Source organism: Haliotis asinina, chromosome 3 (genome assembly GCF_037392515.1).
Source record: "Haliotis asinina isolate JCU_RB_2024 chromosome 3, JCU_Hal_asi_v2, whole genome shotgun sequence".
Lineage (NCBI taxonomy): Eukaryota > Metazoa > Mollusca > Gastropoda > Lepetellida > Haliotidae > Haliotis > Haliotis asinina.
In genome coordinates, this window is record NC_090282.1 from 43,170,817 (window position 1) to 43,183,017 (window position 12,201).

Genomic DNA, 12,201 nt, shown 5'->3' on the forward strand with positions numbered 1-12,201 from the left:
CGACGATTGCATTGCTAGCGCTATATCGAGGAAGTACGTGCACGATCGGAGTGCACAAACAGTTTCATCGGTAGGGCGGATGCCCAGTTCCTGTCATGAGACGTTTTATTGACAATTGAAATCAAGAAATTAAGTTATGTAAAGAGCAAATAAACAACAATATTATTTAACCTCGATCGTTAATACCACTTCATCATTTGCTTGTATAACAGCGATCAAAATTCAACAAGATCTTTCGTCTGCTAGTGACAGGTTATGTATGAAACAGGAAGCCACGTGATCAAAACTCTCTCTCGCAGTGCGGAGAGAAAAGTATGTCTCACCGTCGAAAACACATACAAAAATACCCGGATGTGACAAGCGACTGCAGTTTCGCTCATACGATGTTATAAAAGCTGGGTTTTTTTGGAAACACACGATACTTTTTTGTGAAATAGATGAATATACCATTATCACTCAAGGTTAGCAAAATCAAAACTTAAAGTGATATTAAAGATAAAAATTACCTTTTTGTCTTATACCGTCGAAAACCCCTAACACTGGGATATTGCAGATAATAGGCACACGTAGATATAAGCAAGAAAACAGCGTAAGTGAACTGTAGACGTTAGGGATGCATGTAAGGTACATACACAGTCAGAGCTCTTGGGACGGCCGCAATGTCACTGCAGCATCCGTACCATAACAAGAAATGATGTCGAAATGGCAAAGATAAGTTTCAAAGTTTCCTTGAACATATACGTTTCCGTCAAAACACATTTCACACAGTGTTTCATGGGTGTAACATTTATTAGAGTCGATAATACAGATTTCTAACAATCGCACACACCCGACATACAAAAGTAAGTTTTAATTCTACGCCGCTTTCAGCAATACTCCAGCAATATCACGGCAGGGGAAATCCGAAATGGGCTTCACACATTGTACTCATATATGGGGAATCGAACCCGGGTGTTCGGTGTGACCAGCGAGCGCTTTAACCACTAAACTACCCCACCACCCAAGGCTCACAGCCACACAGAATATAAAGATCCTACAATGGTGTGGATATTGCAACTGGCGTCTGCTTGACCCGCTAGATATTATGCAGCAGGCTCTTGGGTAAAAGGAAGCCAATATCTGTTCACAATGTGTTCGTGGAAATGTGAAATTGGCGTCATCGAGGGGAGGGCACTCTTGTTTCAATATCCGTCAACCTCTTGGCTATGGAAGCGAATAAAGCCGCCGTAATATATCACATACGGTTACACTTTCAAGTGTTCCACAATCAGCAACAGCACAGGTTTATGGCGGCCGACTGTAAATAATCGGATCAGGAACAGACAATGCAGTGATCAATAGCGTGAACGTTACCTACGCACTTAGGCTGACGCCCAGTCGATAGTTATATTGAAATAATTCATCAGTCGAAATATATTATTTTGATAAAGAAAATAATAAATGTGGGCAAATAAGCGCTCCACAGAGATGACGGATTCAGAACCCGAACCTGAGGAAATCTAGACTTGCTTTAGTTAGGGATTAAGCATTACAGAAAGGACTCGGCAGAAGGGAAAATAATGAAGGTCTGTGACTGTGCGGCAGACACACGTACTAACCCCCAGTTATCTACAGTAGCTGTTAAACGGTAAAACATGTCACCACAAGATTTTAGTAGTCCTGACCTAGATAGTAAAGCAGGGTCATGTCTGGACTTCAGACCCAACCACGGTCCATACTCAGTTACCTACTGGTCGAAGTCCTAATCTACTAAGAGGAATACTGTTTCTGCGATTTAGAGCTCAACAACATTTTAAAAAAACTCCAAAACCTTGCGCCGCTCAAACACAACACAACCCCTTTTGGGCCTCTTACTTTGACTTCCGGGTCCGGAACATGCGTAGAACACAATTTGGCGCGAATGGCTGTGTACATGAAAACAGACTGATGTCTTGACAGTCCTCGTTTACATCAAACAATGGTACATTAATTAATTCAATGATAGAGCCAACGAGTTAAGTGTTGAATACGTTCACGGTTGACTGGTCAGGCCGTGTCTCATTAGGAAAGACGGCTCAATGCCTTGCTTAGATCGTCAGGCGGTAATTGATGTCAATGCTAATAGTTTTCGTGCATGCTTTCGCTTCATATCGAAGTGTTTATTCAAGATCTGTGAACACTTAAAGGAAAGCTGCATCTGGTGAAACAGAATTTAGAAACAGCTTTCCAAAGTCATGTGGCAAACGTGAATTTGTAAGAGTCGCTGGATTGTCAGGTAAAGACTAAAAATGTTAAATTGTTACTGACTTCAATCGTGCAACTAGATAATTGGTTTTAACTGGCTAAGACATTAAAACAAAATCACTCGAGCTATTTCCAGATCCTGTAGTTAGTAAAACTGTGATCACTCAGTGATGTTGGATACTAAACTAATTGATCGTCAGTGATGATTAAAGATCAGACTGAACTAAATACACACAAGGAAAACGATGTATAGTAAATCATACATGGCGTTTCCTATTCTCGCGGTACTTACAGATATGGGCTGAAATAGATATACAAACAGTTCCTATTGTATGAATGCTTATAGTTCTTAAATGAAGTGACTCCTCTAACATCTGCATCTAGTGCTTGATCCATCAGATGTATTACTACTCATCATAGTCATGAGCTCGGTGAAAAACAAGGTCATCTGGCACTGACTTAATAAGGCATCTCACATTCTGGCAGTTTAAAGAGGAAGTAGCGTTTTGAAATGTAAAGAAGAGGAATCCTTTCGGAAAGAGCTGTAAAAGTTATGATTTGTCCAGCTTGGAAATCAATAGTCATTACATTACAGCGATCTCTGCAGAAAATGTGTTTACTGCGAGAATAGGAAACCCATGAGAATAGGAGACGGACCTATAATACCTTTTTTTCCACATCATTCAGACTTCATTTGCCTTGTATAATTGAAACTACATGTTCTTTTATCCAGCTTAGCATACAAGAAATGTTTGAATAATTTCTTTAATTATTGCACCAAGTTGATTGTTAGTGAGGTTAGTTTTACCCTGCACTCAGCAGTGTAGACTATCGAGTTCGGGCCAGACAATCCAGTGGTCTACAGCATGAGCATCGATCAATGCAATTGGGATACGATGACATGTATCAACCAAGTCAGCGAGTTTGATCAGCTAGTCCAGCCTCTTACAACAAGCATGAGTTGGTGAAGATCGTTTCTAACCCATCTAAAATTTAAGGAGTGGAAGGAATCATATTGCAGGATGACTGAAAGATAAAATCAATTTGCCTTACAGCACAAATGGTTTTTTTTGAGGAATTTTTGCACTCAGGAGATACCATGTGAACATTACCAGTGACTACATCCTGCAGAAGAATATGATTAAACCATATGAATTGTTGTAAAAACTGTATTTCTAGCTATGATGATATTTTCTATTCAGGATATAAGGAATTTCTTTGGCCCAGTTGGGGTGAAGAAAGGCAAAAACTCTGGAAATGATGAAAAGAAGAAACATGAATCCAACAGGAAAGGCTCAAGGAAAACGTCTACTGAAACAACTTCCAGAAAAGACAGTGGAGACTCCAGTAAAGCTGACACAAAAAACAAGAAAAGGAAAAAAGAGGTAAAAAGTTCATATTACCATTAAGTTAACATTTTCTGGCATTATAGAAACTATTTTAGCCTCTTAACATCAGCCTGTAACTTCTGTCAGACGATCCTCCAAGGACTAAATAAGCCAGTGCTTAATAGAGCTGGCAAGGGATATTGATCACAGAGCCCTGTAATCCCTAATTGAAAATCTATCATGTATCATTAAATATCAGTTAGGTAAATGCCAACAAAACTTAATGAATCAACACAATATATCACAGCAGTGAGTGAGTGAGTGAGTTTAGTTTTATGCCACACTCAGCAATATTCCAGCTAAAGCGACAGTCCGTAAATAATCGAGTCTGAACCAGACAATCCATTGATGAACAGCATGAGCATCGATCTGTGCAACTGGCAACCGATGACTTGTCAACCAAGTCAGGGAGTCTGACCACCCGATCTCCTTAGTAGTAGCCACTTATGATAAGCATAGTTGCCATTTGTGGCAAGCATGGGGTGCTGCAGACCGACTCTACCCCAGATTTTGACAGGTCCATTGTGGTCAGTGTTTCTCAATATAACACAGTCAACTCGGATGAGAGTTTCTCTTTCCTGGCAGTTCACAATTTAGTATTTTTGTGTAGATTTCTTTGGAACCCATGCCTGCTTTCAGAATGGCGCTGTCATCAGTTAGTCAAATGGTTATTTTATCAGCATGATGCATGACCAACATCGTTGAGCATATTGTCATTGTAGAGCACAACTGAGGAAGAAGCAGATACTGAGGATGTACACAAGAAGGGAAAACCAAGATCGAAGAAAACACAAAGAATAGAATCAGGTGAGTGAGATCTGAATATTTCAAAGTTGTCACTGGTATATCGCAATACGCTTTTCAAACAATACATATTGCAATGTTAATTCTGAGAACTGATTTGTTGGGTGAAGAACATAAGAAGTATTTTGTTATTATCTTTATGTTTTGAATTAAAATTTCATTCACAACAAATGTTTTCTTCGCTATTCTGTGGCATGGCTTACTGTAATTCTATGAATCGTATAAAAATACTGAAAACAGAATCCCTGACTATGCAACTTAATTTTGAGATTGTTGTTATCAGAACCTTAGCATATGTGTTTAGAGACTAATGTAACAAATAGGATGGACAAGTACTGTTAGTAGTAATTTACTGTCAATCACTCAAGTTCCAATATCTCGATATACGGGTGCCTGAATCACAAGATACTGCAATACCATTTATTTGCCGATACACAGCCCTAGTCATGGTAACAGTTTCTTCACCTCTTTGTATGTGTGCATATGAAAATGTCGGCTTTGATTGAAAAGTCCTGTACAGTGGAAGCTGTCCAAACCGGCGTCTGTCCAGTCCGATAAGCTCTTAACACTGTCATAAAATCTCAGTCCCATTTGTGGCTTTTACATCCATCATCAGCTCTCCAATCTGGCACGTTTGTCTAAAATGGATTATTTCTCATGTCCCGACCTAGTCATGGTCCTTGTCATAAAAATGCTATAATGCTAAAAGTGCAAAAGAAATGTAATCCCCAGATTCAGATACCTGTGCTCCAAACTTCAGACTAACCCCAGTTCACTATTTTGTGTTAACAATTGATGTATTGCAAATTACATTGGTAAAGTTGCATTGTTGTGTACGTTTGTGTGCGTGTCTGTGTGTCTGTGTGTCTGTATGTCTGTATGTCTGTGTCTGTGTGTTTGATAGTACTAAACATTTCAAATAAATTCATTTTATTACTGTCCCTTGAAGAAAGCAACATTAACCATATTCCATCGTGATAAAAGTACTCCTTTGGTACCTATGCCGTTACTTCAGTTTGAAAAATGTTTTGAAATATTTAGCACAGCAAGGGTAATGATCCTCAATACATGTTTGATCTGTTTTTGTTTTTTGTTTTCCAGACTCAGATGAGGAACCAGTTCCAAAGAAAAACAAAAAGAAGAAAGAAGCTGTTGTATTCATTGATGATTCTGGTAAGAATGATAACTTCAGATCGGAATATTTGTTTGTCCAAGGACACAGTTCTAACACCTTATTTTCTGATTTTAGGCATGCTTTTCCACATATTACCCAATAAGACGGAAAGTAATTTGTCTCACCGATTCTGTATTTACAGATGAGGAACCTGAGAAACCCAAGAAGAGATCATCGTTAGATGGTTTTGTGAAAGTAACACCACCCAAACCTAAGCAAGCAAGTGTTAAATCTCCTGAGGTAATGACTCCAATCACTGCCTCGGATTTCTTTGGCAGTAGCTCTGTGCAGAGGAGTGATCGCAAAATAGCAGCAGCAAAAAGGAAACAGGTGGGTTTTTGTTACAATGATATAACATATAGATGGAATGTGTGACCTCTGCAACAACAAGAGTGTATATGATACTTTCAGCTACATCCAAAGTGTTTACTTAACGAAACAGACTAATCACAGTCATTTTTTATGTAGGGCCTGGTTAAATTTGGGTGGTCCTTTATTTATGATAGGAGAGTCCGAGTCCAACCTGTTTTAATGGATTAAAACTGGTTCAATTAACAATCATTTGTGCAACTGCGGCGAACATTAAGAGCAGCTATTGAATCATATTTACTTAGGCTGCACTTGTGTTTTATTGATATGGCACTTTCAAATAATTCAAATATCTGGCAATTCATATTTTTATGTGGATATGCTGCAGAAAAGCATCCAAGGTTTATCCCTGCTATCACTGTATCACCGTCTGTTTTTACGAAACATATCGTTTCGCATTACTCCAATTTGTAGACTTGTCATTGTTATACCATACCACCAGCTGAAATTGATGTGCCGAGGACAGTAGCACTATATTTTCCAACAAACACCTTCTCAGTTTAGAGTGGTGCATGAGTTGCTGAGCGTAACCAATGAGAGTGAATATAGTTTTACAGCATTAGCACTTGGGTTACATGCGCAATTGGGGTACAATACAATGACATGCGTCAATCAAGTCAGCAAGCCTGACCTCTGATCGGGCTAGTCACCTCTTCTGACAAGCATGGGTTACTGAAGATCAGTTCTGAGCAGGATCTTCTTGGGTCAAGCATAACAAACTTGTAATGCACTTCAGATCTATCATTTGTGAAAGCACCAACATGACCCACCATTGCAGTGCCCTATGTTCAGTGTTGCTACATTTGTAAAATGTTGAGGTGCAATTCAAGGAACATGTGCCAACACTTTTGGTACATCTTATTCAAGGGAGATAATGCTTATTTGTATTTAGTAACACTCATTTGTATTATTACTTAAAATATGTTTGCTAAATTTTGGTGGTTAATCCCATGAAAATATTCGCAGCAACAGCAGCACCTTTGAAATTATGACTAAATGATGTAAAATGCCTATTTTCAGTTTTCAGATATAAATGTAAATAAATAATAAATAAATATAAAATATAAATAAATATTATTTGTTTTGGGATTTGCAGATGATATTGATTATTTTGGAACTTTGAAAATTCTAAGTGAAAATCCCTGGCCTCGAACAATTCCCCTTCAACTGCAAATCTCTAAACACATGAAGTTTGTCAATTAAATGATAATAGTTGAAACAAAACCTAATTAAAATGTGAACAGAAAGATTAAAAACACTGCTGCAATCATGTGATATACACATCCCTACATATTATGATGAGGTGTTATTGTTTTTATTTTCACAGACGACTGAGAGAAGAGATTCCAATGATGTGGAGATGCATGATGACGATGACTTTTCGAAGACTCTGTCCCAGCTTGATGATGAAGTGCTACCCAAGAAAGTAAGATTTGCCATCTTTGTTAAAAGTATAAACATTTAATCAGGGTAATACAGCCTGTGAGTCTAATTAGCTGCTACTTCCGGAACTAAACTGGTTTCCAGCTCACCGTTATGCGATGTGCGAGATGGGTCCCAGCTTACTTCTGGTACCAGATATCTGGTGACAAGCATATCTTCAAGAACCAGTTCTTGTTTCAAAATTGTGCAACTGCCAAAGATGATTTTACTAGACCGAACAAAATGTACAACCATGCTTGGCTGTCACTGTTGTTGACAGTCGGAATAGTTGGCTAATCTGAGGATGGTTAGTTTGGAAATTTGCTATTCCTGCAAGGATTATTGTTTCGTTTATTTACAGTACACAATATTTTCAATACATAATCACACAAACATGTACATTTTATACACTTAAGGTAACTGATGTCTCAATGGTCCATTTCTTCTTTTGAAAGGGATTGAAGACGTTTATAGTGTCATGATAGGGGAAATATGTACATAAGTGATACACCCCAGTATGTTATACCACACCCACATAATTCAAATTAGTATGGAAAACAAATATGAAGAAGATATACATTTTGACCATCTTACCTTTATGTTAACTTCTACCTGGTGATGGCAGTTTTTGACATAGTTTCCAAATTTGTCTGTCCAGTTGGGCTAGCTATCCCTGAAGTTACCAGCCCACAAAATAATTCACTAGCCCAGAATTCGACTCTTCATAACAGTATGGTCACCATTGAAACGTTTTAGTCTCTCGCTATTGTCACTGACTGTAACTTCATACACATAATGATGACATAGCTACTACAGTTGTGTGTCACCTATGACGACACTTAGTTTTTCCATTGTACACCTGACGAGACATTGAACGGTGCATGATCTTGTGCAGATGTATGGGAGTTTTGAGCTAGAAGAAATATCTGGCCTCATCTTTCATATATTCTTTGCTTATACACCTGCGGAAATTACTTGTTTACAAATATGTATTCATGACTCCATGAAAATTTACTAATCAGTCGGGTCAGTGAAGTGTGTGGATTTACAGGCCTGAGGGAATTCTTGCTAGCTACAGGCTAGTGGGCCAGTGTCTATTTTGCACACTGGTTGATGATGATATGACCTGCTTATTGCTTGGTCAAGATGTATATTGTTGACGGTCTTGCAGGACATGTCTTCATCATGCATTCCCAGGATTCCCAGGAATGTCTCCTCTTATTTGCCTTTTATCTTGTATCTTGATGCACGAATGTTCTTCCTCCAAGATGGGACAGAATAAACTTACATATCTGTGTGTGAACCATGATTGCAAATGTAGCATTCCTTTATTTGCACTGTCTGTGAAAAATGGTCACTCGAATGAATTCGTTAAGTGGTGAACGCAAATCATTTCCAAAGTATATTTAGTAAGTGGTGAACTTGGTTCTGAAACTAAAGGGGTGAACTCAAACTCAGTATATTCTGAAAGTGGTGAACTTGTCATGATTTAATTTCACTGAAATGTCATATACAATGATAACAGGCATCAATTACTTCAAAGGACACTGGCACCTCTTTTAGGACAAATGCCCTCATACATCCCAGCTCTTCAACTATCTTTATTCAATGGCATAAATCCCAGCTCTTCAACCATGTTTACTCAAGGGCATAAAGAGTGTCTATTCTAGAACACACTGACACATAGTAATTTTAATCCCTAGCCTGCCTTTCAAAAACTTTACAGAAAAAGCTTTATATTGACTAGGAATGAATTTTTGAATCAGAGTTGGCCACAGACTTAGTTCGATCAATAACATCAGGAACACGACAGACTGAGATTAACCTCCCTGGATTAATACTACTACAGGCACTGGGAAAGGAATTCCATTCACTATAGTATGAACATAGTTCAAACTTTTCAGTAAAATCCTGATTTGATTAATTAAAACCTTAGAATAAAAACTCTAAACATATTGTGTATTGTATAGTGCTTCCAAGTCAAAGTTTTGCTGATCGTTTGTAGAAAATCAGCTTGTTTTAGTTCAGTTTTCAAAATGAAATATATGTAATACATTACTTGAAGTAATGCAGACAACAAATGAAGATGACATTCTTATTTAAAATGGTTTGTGGTAGTTTGGCGGGAATAATGTTGCACAAAAGAATGAGAATAACTGACTCTTTTAGCACATAATATACTACCGACAGAAAATAAGGGAACCAAGAAATTGAATGTAGATGACTTTGACTGTGACAGGGTCCGTTATCGTGGCGTATCTCCCAAACGTAACATCCAATGACAATGGAATTTCGCATAATGCATGCCCAGCACCTGCTACAAGTGCATACAGAAGTTAACTCCTGTAAATGTACTGGAGAAGTCGCAATCACTTATGCAATAGAGATTGACACTGACAGAAATGCCTCCGAGGCAGTATCTCGGTGAAGCAACAAAATGGAGAATTGTGGGGATGATAGAGGGGGGGACATCATTATGTGAAGTTGCCCGGCAGATGGGTAAATCAAAAAGTGTAATTTCACGCCTGTTGGATAAGTACCGTCAAACGGGTGGGGTTGCAACGAGACCTGGGCGTGGTAGACCAAAATCAACGACACCACGACAGGATCGTCTCATTACATTGATTGCTCTACGCGATAGGTTTAAATCGGCCCCTGCCATCAATAGAGAATTCCGCACACTCACTGGAAGACGCATTTCAACTTCAACCGTTAAAAACCGACTCTATCAAGTTTGTCTCAAAGCAAGACGGCCTTTTAAGGGTGTCACCCTTTCAGCTCACCATAAGCGCCAAAGATTGGCATGGGCTATGCGCCACTGGCGTTACACCATGTTCTCTGATCAGTCAAGGTTTTGCCTACGATTCACAGATGGCAGAAAACGTTGTTGGCATCAGAGCGGGGAGCGATATGCCAGAGTAGCAATTCTTGACCATGATCGATATGGAGGTGGTAGTGTCTTGGTTTGGGGTGGGATTACACATGACAGACGATCAGATTTGATCATCATTAATGGAGCCATGACTGGTCAGCGATACGTTGACCAAGTATTGCGTCCTGTTGTGGCTTCATTGGCTAGAGTTATCGGCCGAAATTTTGTATTCCAAGATGATAATGTCAGACCACATCGGGCCCGAATTGTCTCCGCTTATCTCCGACAAGAGGGTATCCAGACATTGGACTGGCCCTCTAAGTCCCCAGACCTGTCCCCATTTGAACATCTCTGGGACGTTCTTGGTCGAAGGGTGTACGCCAGGGACCCAGGACCCGCCAACCTGGCCCAGCTTGGTGCAGCTCTCCAAGAGGAATGGCGGGCAATACCACGGGCAACCATCCGGAAATAGATTAACAGCATGCCATCAAGGTGCCGTGAATGTGTTGCCCAACATGGTGGACACACGAGATATTGAACTTGACGCCTAAAATTGATTTAGTGGATATTTAAAGCAGTTTCAAATTCGCTATTATTTCATTAGTTCCCTTATTTCTTGTCGGTAGTATACCATCAAGAAAGCCACAACCAGGTCTTTCAAGACTGATACATCATGTGAATCAAAAGGTGAGCATGACTCAGAGACCGACCCAGACTCCCCAGTAAAATCAAACCAGGTGTTTTTCAGAAAAAAAGGGATGAAAGAATAGCTGTGGCTCTCTCAAGATGAGCTTTGTGTGATGTTATGTCACTATTGTAGCAAAAATAAAAGGCTCTTTAGGAATTCAGACCCAAAATGCAAAGAAGGATCTTTCAAAGATTTTCTTCCAATATTTAACAATCTGGGGAATCAGAGGTAGTCAATTTGACTTTTCGTAGACAGGTTTTTGATCAATTTCAGATCATTTTTAAGCCTTAAATAGAGTTTTCAAGATGTGAATTTCAGGGAATCTAGTTCATATTTTTTTAAACCCAACACCACCACCACCATCCTATGCTGTAGTATAGTGATGGTAGTTGGAGTCAAAGAGTCAAAGCTATGAATACCCATGTATGTACTTTATTAGCACAATGCTAATTTTGGGACATAGCAACACTATCAGTATTGAAACAAAAACAGAATGCCACTCATTACTCCTCTTCAGCTAATTTTAGAGTATCTTATCCTAAGGATAAAACATATGATCAGGTCTTGTAGATCAACTTAACAGTTATCAAATCCAGAGTGTTTCAAAAAGGATTGTTGTTGGTCGTTTGATTGTTTTTATACCAATATTTTAAAAATTTCAATAAATGACAAAATTTCAATTGTTCCCCAAAGCTTTTTTTTGAAATCTTTAAAAAAAAGAGAGAAAAAGGAGAAAGAAAAAAAATCTTCATAAATAAAAAGACAACATGGGACTTGAACCCAGGAACTGTTAAAGACACCATTACTACATGACTCTTTCTTTGAAAGACCAATGACCATTAAAATCTCTGACAGCATTGAACTTACATATTCACCCTGTCTACCTTCTGTAATCACCTCAAAAGACAGGACAGCGCCAGTGGGTTACACACCTCCCCAAGGGGAAGTGACAACAGTTTCAACGTGTTTGAAAGGTTCTATTTGAACGAAGTACCCACACAGCTACGCCTGCCTCAAGCATAATGGGTGAATGTTAGGCTTATATGCTCCACAGTAAGAGAGCTAAATATAGGCTCAAGCTGGAACAGTATAGTCTGTTTCAATTTCATGACTTTATTCATTGATTTGATGTGGTCATGCTTGGTTTAGCTATCAAACATGTACCTGTGCAAGCTATGGTTGAAATACAAGATATTCTTTATGGCTACATGCAAGACATTTTTGAAAAATGAATTTTTGTCTTACTAACCCTTATTTGTCC

The 12,201-nt window shown here is 38.8% G+C and overlaps 1 protein-coding gene across 1 annotated transcript in view; it reads left to right on the forward strand.

Moving 5' to 3' along the window:
* Nucleotides 1–1,858: 1,858 nt before the first annotated feature.
* LOC137278064 (replication factor C subunit 1-like) overlaps nucleotides 1,859–12,201 on the forward strand; it is a 33,069-nt gene continuing 22,726 nt past the window's right edge. The window contains exons 1-6 of the mRNA XM_067810143.1: nucleotides 1,859–1,960; nucleotides 3,426–3,608; nucleotides 4,334–4,418; nucleotides 5,517–5,588; nucleotides 5,732–5,919; nucleotides 7,286–7,384. Coding sequence (XP_067666244.1) covers nucleotides 1,958–1,960; nucleotides 3,426–3,608; nucleotides 4,334–4,418; nucleotides 5,517–5,588; nucleotides 5,732–5,919; nucleotides 7,286–7,384 — 630 coding nt within the window. The 5' untranslated portion in view covers nucleotides 1,859–1,957. The remainder of the gene's footprint in view (nucleotides 1,961–3,425; nucleotides 3,609–4,333; nucleotides 4,419–5,516; nucleotides 5,589–5,731; nucleotides 5,920–7,285; nucleotides 7,385–12,201) is intronic.